The sequence below is a fragment of the Poecilia mexicana genome, unplaced genomic scaffold, assembly GCF_051168715.1.
Source record: "Poecilia mexicana isolate PSO_F unplaced genomic scaffold, ASM5116871v1 scaffold_21, whole genome shotgun sequence".
NCBI lineage: Eukaryota > Metazoa > Chordata > Actinopteri > Cyprinodontiformes > Poeciliidae > Poecilia > Poecilia mexicana.
Window position 1 is genome coordinate 9,218,890 of NW_028263390.1, and position 24,544 is coordinate 9,243,433.

At 39.4% G+C, this 24,544-nt stretch overlaps 1 protein-coding gene across 1 annotated transcript; it reads left to right on the forward strand.

Moving 5' to 3' along the window:
- The first annotated feature begins 7,108 nt into the window (after positions 1 to 7,108).
- On the forward strand, positions 7,109 to 10,194 carry vrtn (vertebrae development associated). The gene is made up of 2 exons (XM_014984598.2): positions 7,109 to 7,435; positions 7,530 to 10,194. The coding sequence occupies exons 1-2, from the start codon at positions 7,124 to 7,126 to the stop codon at positions 9,279 to 9,281; spliced, it is 2,064 nt and encodes a 687-aa protein (XP_014840084.2). The 5' UTR covers positions 7,109 to 7,123; the 3' UTR covers positions 9,282 to 10,194.
- The last annotated feature ends 14,350 nt before the right edge of the window (positions 10,195 to 24,544 follow it).

Here is a 24,544-nt window from a genome sequence, read left to right on the forward strand (position 1 = left end):
TCTTTTTCTTTTTTTTTTTTTTACAGCTAAATGGAAACAAATCTTAAAACAAAATCTCATTAGATAAAGTGAAACTTTAAACAGATTTTCATGCAAATATTTTTTATACAATATGCGAATCTTGAACGCCCTCTAGTGATAAAAGATGGGAATTGAAAAACCACTTTCAAATACTAAAATGAAAAACTAAAATGTAACGCTATTTGCATTGTAAATGTAGGCAAAGGTAACATAAGTGTACAATTTAAATATGTATGTAATAATTTTTACATTTGGTCATTTTGATTTGTACTAAATCTAAAAGAAAGTCGACTGAAGTTTTAACTTCAATTATATATATATAAATTCTGAAAATGTCGTCTGGGACCTTTTAAAAGGGATTTTCATTTTCTTTGAGCTTCTTTAATTGCACATTAAATCTATTGCTCTTCTATGTCTGAATTGAAAGAGATGTTATTTTTCTGGGACCAAAATCCTTGCACACAGTGTCTTTCAATAAAAGACAAAGTTCAATTAAAAGCCGTCATCAGATGTATCTTTTTTGCAAAGCCACATCATCACCAACAAAACATCTTTTGATTGCAGGAAACGCTCCCCCAGAGTCCTCTCCCGGGTTATGTAAGCCTCCATATCATCCTGTTTTGTATCCGAAGGTCAACCTCTCGAGACAGAAGAAAGAAGAAGCCCTCTCAGATGTAAACATCTCTTTTGAAAGCATTTGGCTGTCATCCTGAGAGAACAGCTGAATGCTGATCAGCACAGTTGAAGGTTGTTCAGAGTGTGGCTCAGAGAGCGTTTACTTATTTGCGAATAAAAAAAACATGGTCCTGTAGATATTGTTTGCAAATTCTTAGAAAAAGATAGATAAGAGAGCATTCAGAGAAATTGAAATGATTACTTTTTTTTAACCTTCGTTGTTTTTCTTTCCGCTACATACACTTTTGAAGGTTTGCAAATAGAAGAAAACACATACAGTCTAAGATATTAATCGCATTTTACATATTGCACTTTTCCTGTGTTCCTTGGACGTCATGATTTTATTTGTTTTCAGAGTTAAAACAAGTGAAAAACACGTATTCCCTTCTTTCCACTTCTCTCTCATATAAGTGATTACATGTCAACATGCTCAACGAATATTATCTCTTTAAATGAACACCAATAGGCATTTATTATAGGATTTCTGCTGCTTTAGTGACTCCCTACACTTTTTGAACATTGTTTTCATCGTGTGTTCAATATTTATTAACATCCATCAATCTAATCTGATTTAATTTAATTTATCTGCTTTGATGAATATTGATGAGTACTTATTTTATCAAACAGTATCTATAAAAGCCAACAGAATGCACCTTCCATACTGAGTGTCTGATTCACAAGCATTAGAGGAGGCAGAATATCGCCCGGTCTGAAACACAGAGATCATGTTGTAGTGCTGAACCACTCCATCATAGAGGATGAGGGCAAAAAAAAAGAAACGCAATAAACTAATGACATCAGGTTTCGCCTGCATTCAGGCCACTTGAGGCTGAACAAATTTGAGTGTCTGACCAATCTGGTCCGACAGCAACCTTGTTGTTCAAGCATTTACAAAGCGGGCAGAGGGCGATGGGGGGTGGGGGCGGGGTTAAAGATTGCAGCATTGTTGTAAAACCAGACAAACTGAAAAGCACTGGGCTGATTTCACAGAGAGCTCTGCTGAGAGATGGGTCTTTAATCACAGTTTTCACCATCACCGTTGTGCTGCCAGGAATCAGGAGCAAGGCATTTGTTTGCCAGTCTGTTTGGCTCAAGTGTCATTCGGTGGTAAACACAAACCACTTTAGCAAACATGCCCAACTAACTTTAAACATGAAGTTGGCTCCTGTCCTCACATCTGTTTGCTCTCCCTGCCCCCCTGCACAAACACACACACACAAACACACGCACACACACGCACACACACACACACACACACACACCTGCGTATGCACACAAGCACAGAGCCACACACAGCCACAGCAGGTAAGAGACTGCCGGAGCCGGTCCCGGTGTTGCCCTATTTGCATTTTAAATGCTTCCAGCAAGCCCACTACTGTGTTCACAGTGCAGCGCAGCACAGCTAATCTACACACCTAAGGTGCGTGATTGGCTAAAGATAGGAGTCTGCGGGGGGTTGAGGCGATGGAGCTGACTCGGACAGAAACAGGGGATTAACAGTACAGAAGATATATGCCTGGATGAGTTCATGTGGAAGCAGATTCTGATTAATAACTGGAACGTAAACTTTTTGGAAAACAGCCATGAGGAATCGACACAGACTGAGCTTGTTGTTTAACAGAAACACACCGAGAAGCCAGTGTTCAGAACAGCAGAAAAGTCTCCACTGGATATCTCTGAAGTATTCTTAAGATTATCAATGGTGTGAAGACAAGGAGCTTTTCCATATGAATATACTCGAATTGCGTTACTTTCTTAGCCTTGACAAAGCATTCGTATCATTTAAACCTATTTACATTCAAGCTCGCCACCTGAAACTGCACTGGTCATCTTACACAAACTGATGCGTAATTGTGAAGGGAAGTGGAGAACGAAAGATTCATGGTTTTCAAAAGGTTTTACGAACAGCCCTCGATATTTTGATGCCCAGAAATAAAACACAGTGTAAAACAGTTGCCCTTTCAAGTTAAAATAAAAGTAAATAAATCCCTGATTTAATACGTGAAGGCCTCGTGTTTAGGTTTGCTAGGAAACATTAGGGATCAGGCAGGATAAAGAACACTTGCTCTTAAGCGTGCCAGAAATCAGGTGATGGAGAAGTTTGAAGCAGGGTTAGATTATTAAAAGAGCATACCTTTAAACTTTTAAACACAGAGCTCTGTTCAATCCATGATATAAAAACAGGAAAAGTGTGGCACAACTGCAAATCTGCCGAGTTAAACTGTAAGGCCAGGCAGTAATCCAAGAGGGAGTAATCTCAGAAGCAGCTAAGGGTCCCGCGGCAACTCTGGAGGAGCTACAGAGATCCAAGATTCACGTGGGAGAATCCTGTTGTCAAGATGACTATTAGCTGGACACCCCGCAATGCCGTATGTTCATGTAAGACTGTCAAGACAACAGCCATTGTTGAAAGGAAGTCTGATGAAGTTTCATTTGCAACCCCACATACAAGGGGGGATCATACTAAAGAAGATTCTCAGATATGATGAGACCATAATTAAACTTTTTGGCCCACATGCGTACGCTATGTGCCTCAGAATACCAACACTCCACATCATTCTGAGAACACCATCCTCATGGTGAAGCACGGTGGTGGCAGTGTCATGATGTGGGAAGGATTTTGTTCAGCAGCTGGTTACAAGTGGGAAGGTGGTAATTAGAAAAGTATGCATGTTGGAAGGACTTGAGACTGAGGCTTGACATTCACCTTCAAGTATGCATGTCAACAGCTCAAAATATATAGCATCAATAGTGGTTTGTATTGAAGCACATTAAAATGGCCCAGTCAAAGTTAGAACCTAAACACAATTAAGAAACTGTGGCAGGGTTGAAAATTGATGTTCCTTGACTGAGCTGTAAATATTTTGCAAAGAAAAAATAGGCAAAAATGTCAGCCTGGTATGCTTTAATACACTTAAACTTGTTATGTGTGTAAGACATGGTTCTACAAGCTAACTATCAAACGTGCTAGTGATGTGTTTATGCTAATTATAAAACACATAGAATGTAAAATGAGTACATTTGCAAGATAAGGCTTACAAAATAATTGTCACCTTTTCAAGTTTGAGAGTAGGAACTGTGTTTAATCAAATCTCACAAACTTATCTTCCTTAGGGAAGATAAAGAAAACGACATCATCATTCAAAAAAAAAACAAAACAATATCATCATTATCCCCAAAAGACAAACCTTCATCCAGCGCTCACAAGTGAAAGATGTGAAATTATAGGTTTTTCATCAAGCCCAAACAAAGACAGGCAAGGGGCAAAAAGCCTTGAACCCCAGTGAACTCAGGCACCACTTTGTCTGCCAAGGCCTCGGAGAGGACCGATCAGTGGGGGCCAAATGCTGCTGTCCCTTAGAGTGTAAATGTGTGTGTGAGAAGAGTCCACGGTGGGGGGCTGGGGAAGGAGTCGCCGGGATTGTTGTGCGTGTGTGGAACAAAAGGCGCTGATTAGAGAAATCCTGCAAAAAAAGGCAGGAGAGGAGGTGTCAAAAGTGATACAGTAGAGCAGAAACCCTCTGAGCTGGAGCTCAGGTGCCTTCCTCTCGCTCTCATGAAGCTCGTGCCCACACCCCGTCTGCACATTCGTTCTTCTAATCAACAAACCGGCTCTCATGCAGCCTACCGAGAACAAACTAGAGACTGTTTAAAAGAAATACTAGCATTACAGCAATTTTAAGAGGTTTTTTTAATTATTATTTTTATTAATATTTGCGGTAATGTTAGCTTTAATTGTCATAATAACGGTTTATGTTATACAGAAGCAGAGTCTGTTTTTAATGAGAGATACGGCTTACCACCCAGGGTGCACAATTTAGAAAAAAAAAAAAAAAAAAAAAAAACTGACAGATTTGGCAGTGGTCACCTCTATTAAGCTGCGGGCTACCTTGCTATCCTAACAGCATAATAACACTCCTAAAAAGCTATTATGGCTCTTGGTTTTGGTCTCCTCCTACTCGGGAGATTTTAAGTGGCCCATGCTTTTACAAACGTTCTGGAAGCGCCATCGAATATGACATTTATAAACATTTGTAGAAACACATAAAATTGCATTTTTTTTTTTACAGCTAATTTGAAGCTTTAAAAACCAACATTCATTGAGATAAGCTTCAAAACTGTGTATATTTAGATTGGTCAGGCCTCGAGTTTAGGAAGGTTACAGGTATCACAGTCTCTGTAAATTCAGAACCTATTTCATTAAAAATAAAATGAAATAAATAAATTACTACTTTGCTGTTTTGTTGATGAAAGAGACAAGTCCACCTCATATGGTGTCCAGGGCTGGAATCGCCACTGAACACAAGTGAGAGCAGTGAGTGTTGCTGAGGACTTGGCAAATAACCTTGGAAGTGACCTGCTGACAGCTCTGAAGCAGAACAAAAACAAAAGTGAGTTAATAAAATCCTAAAAGCACCGATACTCAACTACCCCGGAACCCCTCCTCTTATTCTTATGGCACCTAACACATTGGCTTTTGTTAACACTTCACATTGAAATTGACCCTGGCTCAACGTGAAGAGACGGGAAGGAGAAGGAAGAGCACGAGGAAGAGGGCGGAGGGAGGCGTTTCACATACAAAGGTAGAAAGAGAGAGAGGGCTGAAAAAAGTGGGATAGAAAATGCGATTCGGCGATTGACAATTTCCTGATGTGAGGTTCCGCCTATCAGCCCCCCAAATCGGACAGGAGCTACATGCAAGCGACGGACTAGCTCATAGTGTCAGATCACCACGACGCGAACGGTGTAACCTTCCGCCGTGATTGATTGTGACTTTGTTTGAGACTCATGTTGGTCTCAGGACGCCCAGGTAAGAAATGATGAAATTATTTTTCTTTTGTTTTAACCTGTTAACTTAACGTCGACTGATTCGGATGGAACAACCAAAATGTAGGCAGCCCTTGCAATGATAACGATGATGATTGCATTGCTGTAGAATTGGATAAGCATAATTACCCCACGCAAAGTTATCGATGAGTTTATTTACACAGCACTTTCCATGTACAAAGGGCAAGACAGACGGCTTTATATCGGAACAAAAGGAAATAAAGAGAAGAAATTCAACAAGGCAGACAAACAAACAAAAAAGAGTTAAAGGCCAAGCATGTAAATAAAAATTGAAGGACTTAACTCAGTTGTTCTAATGATGATGACGACGATGATGATGTAGCCTGGATACGGATGTTAAAATAAATATAATAATCACTTCAAGTTAAACTTTTAGTTACAGCAAGTTATTTGATGGTTATATAGGTTATCAATAACATAAAGAATATATTATATTGATCAATATGAAGTTAAAAACACAAAAAAACCCCAGATATATTTAACTTGAAAATTTTAAAAGTCTCCCTCAGACCTCTAAGAAGACTCTTCAAGGCCTTACCAAGAAAATGATGCCTCATCATGGATTTTTGTTTTTGCTTTAAATATGATCAAAACGCTAGTTTAGAAGACATTAGGGATCCTGGGTGGGTTTTTTTTTTTTTTTTTAAATGTTGATCAGATGAATATACAGGACTATGACCTTTAAAATTAATTAAGAGCACCTTACAATAATTTCTAAAATACACAGGTGGAAATGTTTTGATAATAAGAGTTACATGTTCTCTCTTTGAGGTCTTGATTATGTCTAATCAAGCTTGAATGCTTGATTAGCATTCAAGCAGATGGATGTTGGCGTAGTTGTAGAGATGCTTTATTTATTTATTTATTTTATTTTATTTTTTACAAAGACCAGAAAGCAAAGCTTTACAGCACTCTATATGTTCAGGGTTGGACACATTCATTAAAGTCTGGACTGAAAGAGAAGCTCTGGATTTGCTCTCCTGGTAATAAAATGTGCTTTTAGTTACATTGTTTAGATGTGATAGGAAAGCAAAACTTAATTTATTATTAAACCCAGGTTTTCAATTTGACAGGAAGAGTTCTGGATTAGTTTTTAAGTTTTTCATCTGTGAAGGTCATTACTAATTATTAAAACTTTAGTTTTGTCCTGATAAGCTGAATAAAATCCTCTGCCACTTGTTGGTCCTCTGGGTGTCATAGCTTTAAAAAATTTACACCATCTATCACAGCAGCATTGTTTATATGTCATGAAGTCGGGATTTCATAGAAGCATATCTTTCTTGCAGTGTTTTGAGTGTGCTTTCCATGTTCATAGAAGTTGTTCAATCATATGTTGAATATGAGTTTATTTAGTAAAATGTGGTGGTCAACTGCACCTTCTTATTTCAGACAATGCCTCCAATGTTAGTTGTGAGAGACACAAAAATGGTAAGGAAAAATAATCCTTCATTATACATAATTGACCGTCTCAAATCCATTGATAAGTGATAAAAAGTGCTGCAGTTTGGTGCTTAAATTGTCATGTCGACAATGAAACGCTGTCTCCTTTCTCCTTGCAGCTCTCCTCAAACCTACAGGTATGATCCAAAGGAATGAGGTTGTGCTGTCTGTCCTGCGAGAGCTCCAGGAGGCCACAGAGAGCCCCGGCCTGGATGCTGTGATCAGAGTGGCTGTGGGTGCAGAGCGGGCCCTCCCTCCTTTTCAACCCCCTACGGCCCCCTGTCAGGATTTTGCAGAATGGACGCATGTGGACAAAGCAGCCCGTGCTTTGTACCCTGCCGATGCACCCAGGAGACTCCTGCCTCTGAGCTGTAATGGAGAAGGCAACTTGCTGTTTGATGCTATAAGTACACTGCTTGTGGGCAACACCGGACTCAGCTTGGAGCTGCAGGTTAGTGGGCAGAACTACATGTGTATGATTTAACCTGCTGTGTTGAGATTTTGTAGCTTTGTAAGATCAGATTTAATGATATTCTCCCTCCCAGGTGAGGACTGTGGTGGAAATGGCGCTGTGGAAAAGATACTACTTATCAGGGATGATCGATTCTAAGATGATGCTCCAAGCTGTCCGATTCAGTCTTAGTGCAGAAGAGTCTGAAGACATGCTGAACCTGCCTGTAGCTGTCCTGGAGGCCATCTTTGATGCAGATGTGAAAGCGTCCTGCTTCCCTGGTTCCTATGCCAACATGTGGCATATTTACGCCCTGTCATCTGTACTCCGGCTCAACATCTATTCCATCTACCCCATGTTCAACCTCAAGATCAGACCCTATTTCAATCGACTGATACGCCCAAGAACCTGGCCTGAAGACTCGGAGCCACAAACCATTCACATAATGTGGTCTGGGGACATGCAGTCCGAGTCCTTGTTCAGGCCCAAATATTTTGTCTCTCTGGTTCAGGAGGATTTTCTCATGTGTGGAAGCCCTGAAAGTGAGGAGATGGTATCTCCGCACAGGAGCGAAGACCAGCTGAACCAGAAGTCGCAGTTCTCCTACCCAAGTCTCAAGGATAAGTACAACATCACCAAAAGGACCTTCTACCGCTGGAAAAGGCAGACGCAGGAGAACTGCAAAAAGTCCACAGCGAGGTATGAGGCAAAATACTTCCTCCAGGCCTGCTTCTTGGAGGGCAAGCTCATTCCCCTGCATCAGTTTAAGGAATTGTTCCCCGATATCTCAAGGTCATCGTACTACAACTGGAAGCATGAGCTCCTGAAAACTGGAGGACACTTCTCCACATCCTCCTCGACTGGAGAGGTCAGTCCCGGAGAGAGCACGGAGCAGGAGATGTGGTCCTCACCTGAAACCAAGCAAGACGAGCCGGACCACCACGACAGCTTGGCCAGCATGTTTGGTCTTAACCTGGGCAAGATGGATGCGGAGAGGGCTCAGAATGTAGCACACATGCAGGAAGCGAAACGCTGCCTGCAGAATTGCATTGCCATGAACACTTCCTTCCCTTTCAGGATATTCAAGAGAAACTTCCCAGGAATTTCACGATCAACCTACTACAACTGGAGAAGAGAAGCCCTGCTATTCAGTCGGGCGTACAAAGGCACCGTCGGCAGCAGCGAAGACAGCTCAGATGCCGACAAGAGCGAGAGCCCAAAAGGTCAGCTGCTGATGCTGCCTGGCTTTCCTCAACACACCGTGCCGAAGATGAGGATCTGGGGACACAAGCACAGGAGATTCACGCTGGCTTATCTGAGTAGCAAACAGTTAAGAGAAGCTGCAAAGTTGCATGTTCAGAAATCTAACTGGTCCTTGACAAAATTCAAGCTCAAGTTCCCCTCCATCTCCTCGTGCTTCTACTGGTTGTGGCGCAGCTGCCAAAACCACAAGACAAAGAAGGTGACGACCACCCAGGGTGCAGAGGGCAATGTACTACAGAGCACAGAAAGTAACGTCAACAAGACAACGGTGAAGCAGGATGGGCTCCCATTTGCCCAAATCCCCCAGTACCTGGAATGTCCCGCCATGCCTTCTTTTGATGTCCCGCAGATAAAGCATCCCTTCCCCAGCAGGGTGCCCCCAGAGGGGCAGATGTTTTCAGTGGATGTCGTAGCTCTCGCCAACTTCAAGGCCAAAGCCAAGCTGTTCCTTCAGCAGCGTTTCGAGGAGAAGTCCTTCCCCACGTTCAAAGAATTTCGATCCTACTTCCCGTTCACTGCGCGCTCGACATACTACATGTGGAAGCGAGCTCTGTACCACGGCGTGTCACTGGTCCATGGGTAAATCAGTGTAAGCTTGAAGTAATCTAAACTACCTGCAGTGTTAAATCCACATTAAGTAAATTGGCTTAGCCTTGCCTTTGGATCATTTCTACCTCCTGAACATTTGCACGTGTGAAAAGAAATCAAGTTGCGGGTCTGTTGAAACACATTTTTCCACTAAAGGCAAAAGGCAGTCCAGGCCCGTCGTTTAGTCGTTTTGGTTTTCTTTTTTTTTTTTTTTTTTTTTTTTTTTTCTATGAAGCTGTTTTTCTTCGATTCTCTAGAATGTGACTTTCGTACTTTGGATTTTTTTTTTTAAGTAGCTTTTTATTGTTGTGTGTTTGCATGTAATCTCTGAACTGACGGCATCAGTTGCAGTTTGAAAATTTTTGTTTGTTTCTTCACAGCTAAAAAGCAGCAGGTATTTGCTTATGCAAATTGCTCCTCTTTGTTCAAACGTCTGAGCCCCATTTTTATCTTTAAGATGCAGAATGCAAAGATTTCCACTGTTAACGCCTTTCTCTTAAGTTTTTGGTGTTTGAATGCCTGTTTTTCAGGAAATCCTCACTTGGTTTTGTCACACTAGATTTGCACTGAAATGATACCAATCACAGTACTGAATGTATAATATTAACCAATTATGCACAAGCTTGTTAAGTGGGTTGAGTCTGTTTTTTGAGGTGGAAGAAACTTGAATCTGACTATAGTTGATGTTTTGTTTTATTCTTTTTTTCTAATCTGTAGCGTTTTAAAACTACCTATTTCACTTGAAGGGTGAAGGATTTTTCTGTATAAGCTAAATTTTTGTGCTGGTGTTTTTATTTTTTTGTGCTCATTGCATGTCCAAACCACTGACATTAATTTTTGAGGGCTGGGTGAGTAGTTATGTAATCTTCAGCTGTTTGTCAATAAACAGTCAGCATGCATTAACATAATTGAATCTTTTGTATTATTATTTTTTATTTACGTCTTTATGCAAGAGGTTATATTTTTGAAGTATTGAAGCTGAGGGTTTCAGTTGCACAGGTTCAGTATATTTGATTTATTTTGACAAATAAAGTAGAGCGATGCAGAAAAACCCCCCAACAACTGGAAAATCATAACTGGAAAACAAAATGTGAAGCATAACTGAAAAGATCAAAATCCCGTGGTAGCCTCGGCCAAAGCAGGTCAAATGAAGCCACTGGCATCAGAATAGCTGTGGGGGCTTTTGTGTTCTTCTCACCATCTCCTCTCCGTTGAACTATTGTGATTATGTAAATGTCCAGGAGCCTGTAGGGAAAAGGGAGGAGGGGCTAATTGTATGTATGCATGGAGTTTGAAGTGAGATAAGGCCAAGAACATCCAAGAGTTTTGGAGGTGGAGGGAGGGGACTTGAGGTATACAGAGCAGAAAAGGGGGCTGGGGCTGTGTGTGTCTTTTTGTCTTAACTCTGTTAGAAGTACTGGGGTAATTTAGTGGAAGGTGTTGCATAGAAACTTCTATTAACAGTTCACAAATAATGCAGCGAGACTGAAATAAACTTCGACCTCCCAATGCACACCAGCTCGTTTAGTCGTTTTGGTTTTCTTTTTTTCTTTTCGATGAAGTTGTTTTTCTTCGATTCTCTAGAATGTGACTTTTGTTCTTTGGATTTTTTTTTTTTTAAGTAGCTTTTTAGTTTTTTTTGCATGATTTTTTAAATTATAATTTACTGCAAAGTTGGCATTTTTAATGGACTTTTAATGCAACTTTTAGAGCAACTTTGCATTAAAAGTGTCATTATTTACCGAATGACACTTCATGACAACAGTTATAAACATTCATAAAGACTCCTTTATGTTCATGACAGGTGTTATGTCATGTTTATGACAGCGTCATGTCAGTCTCATGCACATCCCTTCAAATAAAGTGTTACCAAATAAAACTGTTACAGTCATTGAAAATGACAAATTCAGATTTAATAAGTTCACGACACATAGTGCTATGTTTAAATATAGGCTTAACTTAAGAAGTTGGCAGATGAAGAATGTTTATGGAAAATTGAGTAGAAGGAAAAAGTGTAGACGGAAATGCAGAAGCAGCAGGGATGACTGCAAACTTGAAGCAAAACTCATGTGGAGTTTCGGGGACATTAATGAAATACTGATTAGATCCTTGCACTGGACCGCTCCTCTGAGGCACCAACAGCAGAGGTGTTGGGACAAAAGGCTGGAATGTTATTTAGTGCTCAAGCTTCCTCTTTTCGTATGCGAGCAAATGTGCATTTCGCTTTGAAATTAAGGTCCCAGAGTCTGGAGGAAGAGTATCAGTCCAGTGTTACAGTTCCTACTGTCACAGAAGGAGAGTCATGTCATCTGCTGATGTTAGTCCACTGTGTTTTGTAAGCTCTAAAGTCAGAACAGCGATTTGCCAGGAAATGCTCGGAGCAGTGTATGCCTCCTCCTGCTAACAAGCGTTAGTGAGATGCCAGCTTCATTTCCCAGCAGGGGTTGGCATCTGCCCAAATGGGCAAAAGTACCAAAACTTCCTTCAGCAGCAATCTGACCAGACCCACAGTAAAACCCAGAGAGAAGCAAAAAAATATAATCAACAAGAGGACAAGAAATGCCTGAGCTAACAATGGAGTTGCTACTAAAGCAACCTGTGCACAGCCTGAGGCAGATCTTCTCCATGCCATGCTGCAACGATGCAGTAATTCATGCTAAAGGAGCCACAAACAAGGACTTAGTGCATGTGCAGCGCATGGACATGTTGTTTAGCAGACTAAAATTCCTATAGTAAAACTCATTTTTAAATAATGTAATATTCTAAAACTGGATTGAACTTTTTTATTACCAGCTGTGACCTATAATCATCAAAATTAACAAATATATCCCCCAGAGTTTAATCGATTTACATACCAGTTTCAGTTTTTTTTTTTACTGTATGTATTACATATACATAATCTCTTCAAATATATTTTAAATTAATGAGATGCAACTGTAGGTTCAGTGTGGGTGCTCTGTTCTGATCTTTTACTCATTTCCCAATCATAAACCGAAACTTCTGGATCAAATTCAGAGAAATCTTTTACATAATAACGCCGCAATCAGAATTTTCCTGTGCCATGAAACAGCAGTTTCATCATCGTTTGTCGTTGGGGAAACTAACGTTGACGCAAGAAAATCCAAAAGTCCTTGTCTGATTTCTTGGATTGGATTTTGAACCGGTCTGCGAGTTCATCTCTGTAATTGTGATATGTATAAAAAAAGCACTACATTGGCAGTGAGCTGCCTTACACTTTCCATTACTAAAATAGCATGAAAATAATGAGGGTAGGCAGGTGGAAGCTGAAGTGTTCATGGATTAGCATATTGCCTTCAAGAAGAAGTCAGAGCGATAAAGGAAGGAAGGCATCTAATGGTTGCCAGGTTTCCCCACTAAGCCAAACACACCTGAGCAACTCTTAGGGCTTTCGGTTAGCTGCCAATTAACCTCTGACAGGAGCCGCCAAAGGACCTGGGAGCCGTCTAAATGTTGTCACGTATGACACAGAAAGACAGGAAGATGGAAAAGCTTGATTTTTCATTCCAAAGATTGAAAATGCCGTCCAAAAAAAAAAGTCAGGCGTCGACAAATTAACTCAAAGAAGGCCTAATAAAATGTGTCAATCATTGCCTTCAATTTTAAATTTTGTACAATCAGGAGGCTGCAAAAACACGCATTTCAGCAAGTCATCCACCGGGTGGCAGTGGTTTTCCTTAAATGGTTCTCAAGCTGTTTTGTTTTCCTCCCTCCTCTGTTCACAAATCTTAAATGATCCTGTTGCTGCAGACCTCATGGTGAGCTGTGCTGATTACTTTTGTGATAGCTTTATTAATAAAAACTAATTGAACGCCGCTGTCAGATAATACAAAAGACAGATTGTGACTGGGACACAATGAAGAAAAAAAAAGCAATAAGAACAGCAGTGGATGGATTCATTTATAATCTTTCTTTATTACACATTTAATTTCGAGATATGCCATAAAATCTAATGATATTTGCCCTAAATCCCTCCAGTTTTTGTTACAGAGGTACGATGCAATACAACCGTTGCGGCGGTAAAAGCCTTACTTCTCACAAAGATGCATGCTACAAATATGTAGCAGCAAAAATGTTTAATGGGTAAAACATTTCAGCTGTGACAAACAGATGAAACAACACAAAAACTCTCTCAACCTTTAGGTGACTCACCCTTTGGGTCAGTACAGTTTATTCTTTGTACAGATCCTCTTTTTTCAGTTTCAGGGAGATGATTCTGAGTTTGGGAAACCAATCTGACTATTCTTAAATTAATGTTTACTTGAGCCACTCATCGCTAGACAGGGTCCAATCAGCAACATCAAATATATTATGGATTTGGATAAATCCTTCTAGATACTCTCAATTTTTGAGAGATCTGAAATTTGAGGATTCAAACACTTTTAAAAATTATGTGCGTCTTATTTTTCTGGTTGTGATAACAGAAGGTAAAACAGTACACACACATTTTACTACCTGTGAGTCTTGTTTACTAGTTTACTAGTTTAGCTAGTTGAGTTGCACGGCACTCATTCACATTTTCAAGACAGCGTTGGCGCACCTGGGGGGAAAAATGGGGGTTCGGCTCCTTCCCCAAACACGCCTCCATATGGATGAAGTGGAGAAGCTGCGACTTCAAATTCTCATGGGAAGAGCCGGGGCATGAAATCTGAACTTTTTATAGAAAACATGGACCAAAATTCACAATTAAAAAAAAAAAAAAAAGCGATTGCAAATATTATACTTGCACCCATGAACTGGCGTGAACAAGGCAGCTATTAGCTTTTTAAAGATACGTTTGGACATTTTCTTCCGGGGGAATACAAATTCAATAGGAATAAGAATATAGCTTGTACACTGTGACCCTCTTCAGAGGAAAAGAAATTGCTAGGGAACTGCTAAAACTCAAGTCTATCATTACCTTGAAGACACTGGGAGTCTGTTTTGTTGCAGGTGGAACCCGTGCAGATGGAATCACCAATATGGAGAACTATTTCCAATGTCTTCGGCAGAATGATCCCAAACACACATGCAAACCAGTTTAGGTTTAGCATGTTTGAATTAAGCAGGGAAGCTTGCACTAAAATCTAATTAAACTATATTTAAGACTATCACTTCTGGTTGAAACTGGTCAAATATTCAGACAGAAGTTGGTTTTGGTGCATCTTGCTAATGGACATTTGAACAAATAACGTGAGTTGTATACACCTAAGCCTGCATGTTTAATTTTCTGCAAGCATTAGATGAATGATTCCTCAATAAATTTAAACTGTTGTTTTTAAAAAGCATTGAGTCTGAATGCTGTAAAATCATTCCACAATGTAAAAGGGTGGCTCTAATGAATCATTAACAGCCCAGCATCAGTGTAACATTCATGCTTGTATTTAATGCATACAGCCTCTGATAAACTGCATATCATTTAATGTGATTTAGCTGAATATAACAAACCATATTCAGCAGATTAATGTTAGAGAAAGCCACAAAGTTTAATTAAAACCCAGAAGGTTTTACTAACAGCTCAAAAAGAAAATGAGGTGAATTCATTTCTGTGAGGGTGTTTGTGAAATTTAGGACTCAGCTGAAGAGACAAGGAGCTCTTTTGTAAATTTTCCATGAGTAATGTGTATTTTCATGCTTAATTATGCAATAACGTTGTTCCAGAGCACGTTCACTTCCTGAGGGCACGGCGTGCAAGATTTTGTTAATGCGAAGAGGGGAAGGAAAACATTAGTTAATTCAGTCAGAATATTATTTATTTAGTGCTGCCGCGTGTGACGGGTGTAATTATTTCCTTCACAATTATTATTGTGATGCACTTCAGAGCGGCGGGTGCATTTACCACCTCCCGTTTCATTTCTTAAGAAATATACTTCAGCTGCAGAGAATAGATTTGCGAAAGCTAAGTCCTCCTTCAAGCTATTTCACTCTTTGTCTGCAAGGAATCATTTGTTCTGTGGTGCTTTTTGTAAATGTTGAACAGTCAGGAGGGCACAGTGTTGTTGTGAAGAACTGTGTCATCTGCAGGTGCTGGAACTTTAATCCCAGTTTCTGGTGTTACAGCAGCCCACGTGATGGCGGATAATAATTGTTTGGTGGTCAAATAATCCTGTATGTTCGCCCTGTGGTCTTCTATCACTCATCCAGTTTTAACACTTCGACATAAGCCGATGGGTCGATGCAACTTCTGAATTGTGTGGACATCCCACGTTCAGTTAAGTTGGCTCCAAAGAGATATAGTTGCAGGAAAGGATTTATCTGCTTCATGCGCGTCCAGCCATCCATGTCAGATCCATCTGCAGGTTTGAAGTTCTGGGAATAAGGAGGGAAAGCAGCAGGTTGAACGGTCTTTATTTGCTTTTCCTGTTTGAGTTTGGCACTGTCAATACTTCTCTTGAAATATAACCTTTTTTTTTCTTTTACAAAGGAACTGCAAATACAGATCAGAAATGAGAAAACTTAGCTTTATTAAAAAAACACTAAAATAGGATTTGTTTCAATTCTGTCTGCACTGTAAAAAACAAGCATTTCTTTGAAGAGCAGGATTCTAAGTATAGTAAGGTTTTTGTTTTTGCTACAGAGGGATTTAGTCCCGCTATCCATAAGCATACATCTTTATTTCAGGATCACCCCAAGACCAAAGCTAATAGTTCTAAGACACACCTAATCTTTAGTAATATTTAAGAGCTAATTCTAAAATATTCAGGTATTGAATTGTGGCCCCACAATGGAGCCTTGAGGAACCCCAAGTTTCTGTATTTTTTAAAGAAGTTTTTATTTGGTTATATGTCTACTTTTGTACGTACCACTGCTGCTCTCTGCACCTTTGTAATTGTCCCTGGAGGATGGATTAAGTTGAACTGAGTTGAATTAAAGGTAAATTTGTGATTGTTAAATGCGACATGCAACCTACGTACCTGAATTTCCGTTAATAGTTCAGTCAGTTTGCTATTGCCAAGCACAGAATTACTAAAAAAAAAAAAACTGTTGCAAACATATGTTACCCACTAATCCTTACAAAATAAAAAAAAAGAATACAGTGCAATCTCTTAGCAGGGGACTGTTTCTATGCGAACACATTTGGAAACAAGCAGATTTCAAGGAGGAAGCTGCAGCAGTCTGTGTTGCTAATTATAGTCCCCTCTTCTTCCTGTGGGCTTGAACTGTGACAAATGACAGGAAGAAGAAGAACACTTCTTGTAGTGACCCCAAACAGATAACAGAAATAAGAAAGAGAAAAAAAAACAGTAGGCGAACTGAAGAGATAATTATGTCACTGTTATCAGAGTATCACTAAGAACATGTGACGCATACGTTCATTTAATGTCCCGCAGGATTCAGTGTTTGAGCGTTGATGCAGCCCTGAAGGCTTGATAACCCCGCTCATCAACGCGATGGGAAAGCTGTCCGCTGCTAATGCTCTCTTTTGATCCCTGTTGTTAATAAGAGCGCCTTGTTAGCAACCGCAGCCCCACAAGATGAACGTCATATAATGACCATGTGTGGCACTATTATGAACCGGGTGAGTTTAAGCACAGCTGCCGGTCCCCTTCCCTCTCCCTCCTTTTCCATCCCAATGGCCAACGTTCAGGGTTGTGATTAAAAGCCGTGCGGCCGTGAACCATGAACTCATTTCAATGCCAGCTATTGTCTGCACAAGAAGGAGATAAGAGCTAATTGCCAGATTTTTGTTTCATACAAGAAAAGGCGGCTGGCGTCCAGGGGAGTAACTTTGGAGTGGAGACAGGAAATTAAGGCAGCAGTTAATAACTGGGTGTCAGCGTCAATAACTCAGAACAAATACCTGAAACGAGACGTTTTGCTTTTGTAATGACACCGTTTCTATTTTAATGGCACACGTAGCTGTATTTGTGAATGGAAAATTAATGATGTTTTATTTAAAAAATTAGGGAAAGGGCAAAAAAAAAAAGATGTTTCAACTTAAAAATGACGTTTTGTTGGCACTGTAGCAACTCACACTCCAACAATTTACAATAAAGTGACCTTATCAGATGGGAAATATAATTTCCTCTCCAGAAAGTTTTCCTTTTCAGAAATGTTTTAGGCTGTAAATTGTGATAGTTACCCTCATTATCCTTGGATAAGTGTACAATATAGGAAAGGAACTGAGCATCCAAGGTGTCAGAAGAGTAAGGATGTGGACACTACACGTGTTGTGGTTGGAAGGGAAGTTAAAATAAAAAAACTGGAGTGCAGTCTATCCTTCGTTTGGCTCATAAGTGAGTTTTTACACCAATATTGTGTTCATTTTAGTTAAAATCAGATTCAGTTTTTCTCAGAATGACCCTGAATCTCCACATATGCCTTACATATTTTCATGAATGTGAAGATTTTTAATCTCACAAAAAAAAAAGAAAAACACCTTTACAGGCAAACGATATCAAGCCCAGTTCTAAGGATGGAATAAAGTTTAAAAAAAAAAAACCCGACACTGTAATAAATGCGAATTCTTTCCAAGTCCTGCAGCAGCTGTGGGAATCATGTAATCCCCCGCGTCAGTTTAACTCTTTTGCTTGAATTATTTCTGCTCCTTCGGTAGAGGCCCAGTTTTGCTTCTCAAGTTTTACCCAGACTGCTTTGAGGTTAAGACTGTAATAATTAAAGAAATTTCCGATGTTAAGATCTTAGATGTATGCTAAAGCAAACACATTTCACCCAAAACGCTAAGCCTTTAAATCCGTTCCTGTGAGAGGATCAGACCTTGAAAAGGAAAACTCAGTCTGGTTAAACTCAAAGATTTCTTTTATAGTTTTCACCCATATTAGGTTATGATTTATAAATATAAAATGTAAGTACAATATTTATTTACTAAGATGTTATATTATAATTACATGATTAGGTTTTAGTTTGTTGTAAAACACCAGCATTGCAGGACATGGAATCCGCATAAAAAAAAAAAACATTCCCAACTGTCTAATTAATCTACCGTGATTTAAAAACTGCAAACTTGTTCACTGTGGTTTCAAGAAAATATTTGGATACCGTATTAGTCCTGATTATCTTCCCAACAGGCAGTCCAATTACGTCTGATTTAATTCCGTTAGTTGTGCCCGTGTAAAGATTTACTGTACAAAACGGGGGGAAAATGAGCGCCACGATCCAAATGCACATATGGTCCCTGTGTGTGTGCACGAAAAGGAATGTGTCGTCTTGCCATGCTGAATGATAGCTTTGTCACTTTTAATCAGGTGTGTAATATTTCACAAAATGACACAAAATTTCTAAACCCCTTCGTCTGAGATCATTTGTTCTCTCGCCTTCCTCCAAAAAGACGAGTCTCAATCTTTCTTCATATCAAAGGAGAGAAAAAAAACCAAACTATTCAAGCCTTTTTTATGTATAAAAAAGGTAGAAATATATTATAAATCTTATTTGAATGGAGATGTTTGAGCAAGTAGCCAAAACTAAAATATATTTTTTAAGACTGTGACTCTTGACTGACTGAACACATTAGGTTCTCGTTAATACAGACACCGATCAATTGTGTATGTATCACGTTTAATGTGATACAAAGAAAGTAAATTAGAACTGAAAGCGTGTGATGCGCTGAACCTAACAGCCCATATCAAGGGCTTATAATCCGCCAGGTCACGTTTGCTCAGCTGGTTTTACTGCTGTATGTGTTGTACAATGGCTCCTGGAAAAGACAAGTGTTTAATTGTTGACTTACAATCCAGAATTCAGTTTCTTGCATTCTCACTGAGCGTATGGTTGTATATTTGCGCATTCGTTTGCGGCCATTTTCACGTGCGAGAGTAAACGTAGAGTTTGGGGGACGTGGCAAGCAGCAGCTTATTTGGATTTAAAGTGACAAAACGCCCCCAAACTCCTGCAAGGAGCTAAAAATAGAGAGAACTGAGCAAACTAAAATCTCATTATGATAATAAGATTTTGAGTAATAACATCGAACAATGACGTGCAAAAATAATTCAATGAACATGTTTTGTGTAGCTCATAGAGCTATTCTGAACTTCTAGATGAAGCCTTTATACACGTTGAGCAAAGCCGGTCAGTTTTCTATTGAGCAGATGAACAAAGATGCACTTTTTCTTCATTTTTGCTATTACGTAATTGTTGCAGATTGTTCCATTCATCATTTCATTAAAAACAATACTAACACTCAGTGTTAAGACTGAAGAAGAAGACCCCTAAAAGAAATTTACCTCCAAGTGAACAGGAGGGAATGTTGAGGAGGAAAAACAGTCTCTTTATTTTCATTTGCTCTGAATTAAATGGCATTTTCCCAGCGGATTGGAGCTTCAATCTGTCTTGATTTATTAGCCCTGGGAAACAAACTCGGGGAGGAGCGAAACAGATGACCAACCGATCCCCGGGGTCCGATCCTTCATCTGAAACGAACGGGTTCAGCTGTGCTGGCTCACCACTCGCACAATCTGAACAAGCCTTATCTGTCCGGAAAATATTGACTGCATTACTCAAAATAAGCAACACGTCCCTGTGCTGGTAGGCACACAATAAGTGAGATAGTTTTCTAAGAGGAAGAGTGGCTAAAAATAAATAAAAGACTCTTCAGTAGCCGATGATGCTTTTCTTTTTTCTTCTCTCATGCGTTTCCCACCTGCCTCAATATCTGTCACTGTGTAGCTTTGTAGCTTTTTAATTTACTACGCTGTAACCCATCAGGGCGTTTGGGTTTATCCTACGGAGATAAATAAAATAACATCAACCCGACTGAGTCAAAATCTCCATATGTAGTGCACATAATCATCCGATTTGACTTTAGACTTGCAAGAGCTTCTTTTTTTAGTTTTTTTTTTGCTTGTGTAGCATGACGTAGAACCGAGATCTACCTCTGACTGACTCTTGTTTGCAAAAGTTTGTAATGTGCTGTTTTGTTTGCATCACACCCTGTGTATTATTTGTCTAATTTTATGCAAAGCTGTCAAAGGTTTTGATTCTGGTTCTTACCTCAATTGTAATTGTGAGTCAGTTTTCCTGAAGAAAACTTCCTTTTGTATCGATACTGGTGATAAATACGAAGCGAGGAGTCACAGAGGCAGCCAATTAAGTGATCCAGGCGGGCTGGATCGAAAGCAGTTAAGAGATTTCAAATTTCTCCTCCTTTTTATTGCTACTCTCTAAAATTTGTGTAGGACTTTAACTTCTGGGCACAAATTCAACTTATTTAAACTCCCATTTAGTGAAAATTGTCATGTTTTAATGCGTGTCATAGACTCTATATTTAAGACAATGAAAAACACATTGCAAAATGTTTTTTTCCCCCTCTTATTTCCTACAATTTTTTTTCTATTTTCTCAGAGTTCTGTTCTGTTACTAAATTGCCTTTGGTCAGCCAATAAAAACGAGCCAAAATGCAATGCATCTGCTGTCTGTATCTATAACCTGATTTCCCAGCAGGAATCGGTGAACATTCATCTCGACTTGTCTCGTCTTTCACCTGCTGAACCACACAGACAATCAAAGTGAGTCTGGGAAAAATGCCATGAAGCGCTCTTAGGAATTTCAAAATAAAAACAGGGTAAAGATTCCTGCTTGTTGTTCCATTTCAGATGCCTGTCAGACGCATTTGTATCTACAGAGAAATCATGATCTGCTTATGAGCAACGAAGCAGGAAAACACAATTAGGCATAATGCCACACAAGCCCTAAAATCAGAATCTGAATCGGTTTTTATTTGCATTCCGTCTTTTTATAGTCCAGATCTGAACCGTTATAGAAAGGAAGGTATCCATGAGGCATGCTGATAAGAACCACCACTGTGAGTCTCACCACCTTAAGAAAGAAACTCACAATATCTATTTTACTGCAGATGAAGCCCAGATCCATCAATCCATCTCCCGAACCCCCCAAAAAATAAAAAATAAAAAATTGCTCTGCTTGAGGCAAAATCTTATCCCAGGAATGAAGAAAGCTTTATTCATCCGGTCTTGGCATGGAACTGCAGGGGACAGAAACAAAGATGTTCATCAGTCTACATGCAGATGTTGTCATTTGAGCATAAAAAGACTCAGATTGACTTTGTTTGCGGAACATCATTTATTGTTTGGCAAATTTACACGCTACACAATCGACAAAAAAAACAACAATAAAAAAACGATTAGGGTTTACTACAAGGTTTTTAGAGAGTCTCCCGTTCTCTCCGTCTTTATCTGCCATCTCCACAATCGAAATGATGAATGTCTTTGCACTTGCATTTTCACATTTTAATCTGACTTTCTCATGCTTCTTTTGGAGTAATGGTTTCTTCCTCAGAGCGGCGTTCAGCCCACATTGCAGCAGAACACATTTCCCTCTGGATGATGACACTGTCTTTCCAGCTTTAAGCAGCATCTTTACAAGAGTTTTGCCAATTTGCACATTTTGGATCAAAACCCATTTCCTTTCAGAGCAGAATATCTGCACCTGTGCATAACTGTTTGAACGGATGAACCTTCAACCATCTAGAAATTGTTCAGACTTGGACTCTGCAACTCTTTTGATGAGATATTTGCCGATTTCTTTTCACTTCCCCATTGTGTCAAAGAAGAAAGCACTGTGTTTAAGGTGTTGGTTTGTAAAACACACTCATAGGCGTGTCGACATCATCATCTGGGCATTTCCAGCAGCAACGTCTGTTTTTGAAGATATTAACAAGTAAACCTCTGACATATTTTTCTTTTATTATTATGGCATTTAGCCCATAAGGATGGAAGGAAGGAAGGAAGGAAGGAAGGAAGGAAGGAAGGAAGGAAGGAAGGAAGGAAGGATGGATGGATGGATGGATGGATGGATGGATGGATGGATGGATGGATGGATGGATGGATGGATGGATGGATGGATGGATGGATAGATAGATAGATAGATAGATAGATAGATAGATAGATAGATAGATAGATAGATAGATAGATAGATAGATAGATAGATAGATAGATAGATAGATAGATAGATAGATAGATAGATAGATAGATAGATAGATAGATAGATAGATTGATATCCTCAAGTCTGGACAAGTGTTGCCCACCATCTAGATCCTCGACTGAATTTATGTCTGCTATTTTCAATTTCAGATGGTGAAATGTTGGGAGGAGAGCAGAGGTAAATTGATCCCAGATTTGATGGAAAAGTCCTCTGTTGCTCTGGGGTGTCTATTCAACCTGGATACAGCAGTGCTGCTTAACATTCACAAAGCGGCTCACTGTGAGAGAACACAAGAGTACAAATAACAGAATGTTTCATTTCTTTGCCTACAAATTACCACAAATACACCTCTATAAAAAGAAAAAAAAAAAAAAAAAAAAAAAAAAAACTGTGCACAAAGGCCCGAGGCATCAATGTGGGTCCCTAAGCCTGGACCAAGAGACGGCTGGGTGCTTTCCTAACTGGCAATCAATTTACACATGCAGAAGACTTTGAAAAGTATTGTCTTTTTCCTGCTGTTTCAGTTTTGATGGAAACGGTCAATAACTCCACTGCGCAATAGTGGAGGGTTATTAAAATTCACCAAAGCGTACCAGGCCTGTTGTGCCATCCGGTTTTCAGATACACTCCTGCATTCTGTGCAGGAATCAAGATTACTATGTGGCATTTTTACATTTCACGCATGGAATCACAAGCGATCGAAAGCTGCCAAAAGTTTGATTAAAGCAAATTCCAACCGCATATTTCTCAAGCCTTCCCTAATCAGCTGATGTGTATTTTCCCTTTAGGAACATATAATAAAATTTGATATACACTCCCACAAGTGCACACATATCTAACCCACTCATATTTAAAAGGTGCAAAATAGGAGCTCAGCACATTTGGAACGGAGTGGGGAACCCCAGAAGGAGGGCTTAGGAGGAGCACGCCGCTTCTGCACTGAAGCCAGACAGGTATTGATGCATATGGGACCAGCTATCTGTATAATCCACCCCCCTAAAGCTCTCGACACCTTCGGCTGTTTACTTTTCCATTTGCCTTGTTATTCTTCCACACGGATAGGTAACTTCATGGAATGACTGAGGCCTCTTGGAAAATGTGCTTTTGACAGTGATTGGGGCATTTCATCTTGTGTGATATGGCAGGAAGGAATGACTCTAGTTCCATCATTTATTTCTGTTAGTCGTCACTCAAAGCTGCAAAAGAATGATTAATATTATATTCTTCTGTCTGGTCAAATTCAGTTAGAGTATCTTTATTTCGTGAAGCACACGACCATTCATCATCACCACAGTGCCTGTTAAATGTATTTACCCCCTTAGATGTTTGACCCCTTTATTGCTTTTACAATGAAAACCAATATATATATATATATATATATATATATATATATATATATATATATATATATATATATATATATATATATAAACCCAACATGAAAACTGATTTTTACAAAAATAATGACAAAAAAAAAAAAGTGATTGCATAGATATTCACCCACTTTAATTCATCCGAGGTCCAGCCAATTGGTACTGAGAGTACTCACACTGAGTGGAACGGAAATCATGTGAGTGCAGCGAGTGTGTCTCCAGTGATTGTAGTACCAAGTATTGGGTAATAAGTATTCCTGGCTACCATTACAGAGTAAAGACAAAAGAAAATTTCCAAAGAAAATCAGAGAAAAGGTTATTGAAAAGTATAAGTCAGGGTATGGATCCAAAAATCTCCCTACAGCAGACCCACGTGCGCGAGAGAAGAATGTTCTCGTCCCTCAGCAGAACGCTGTTCAAAAGTTCAGTTTTTAAATTGTTGAGCAACAGGAAACAAAAGTTGTAATTCACATCAAAGGCAGCAAGGCAACACTGGAGCGATTTATCCCCAAGGCCACATATTTTCTTAGACTGCTTTCTTTTTATTTTTTGAACCTGTGCTGAATCTATTCCCATTTCAATCAGATGTTGTTTGTTTGGGACTACACCATGAGGGAAGACAGGTGAAAATGATTATTGTAATTTTTCTCCTTCCTGAATCAGAAGAATAATACTTTTGTCAACGCCTCCGCTAGAAACGGACCTTTTAATGCATTTTGTTGAGTAAAATGTATAGTTCTACCCTTGCTGCAAGTACATTTCCCTTATTATCTTTCCTCACATCTATTGAATGATAAAACAAGCCATTCTATCTGAAAATAAGCAGTCGAGTGTTAACAAAGCGAATAAAAACATTGGCTTATACATTTTTCTCTTGGCCAAAGCTCCTGTAACGCAGAATTTTATAGTGTTACAGACAGAAAAATTACTGGCTTGAACCTGGTGATTTTGTATTTATTGCTTGGACAGCTGATGAAGGCGATGCTGCACT

Excerpts from the sequence above, each read along its gene's own strand:
- vrtn (XM_014984598.2), top strand. The coding sequence starts at position 7,124 with ATGATCCAAAGGAATGAGGTTGTGCTGTCTGTCCTGCGAGAGCTCCAG. Across the intron at positions 7,436-7,529 it reads GACTCAGCTTGGAGCTGCAG|GTGAGGACTGTGGTGGAAAT; the intron begins GTTAGTGGGCAG and ends TCTCCCTCCCAG.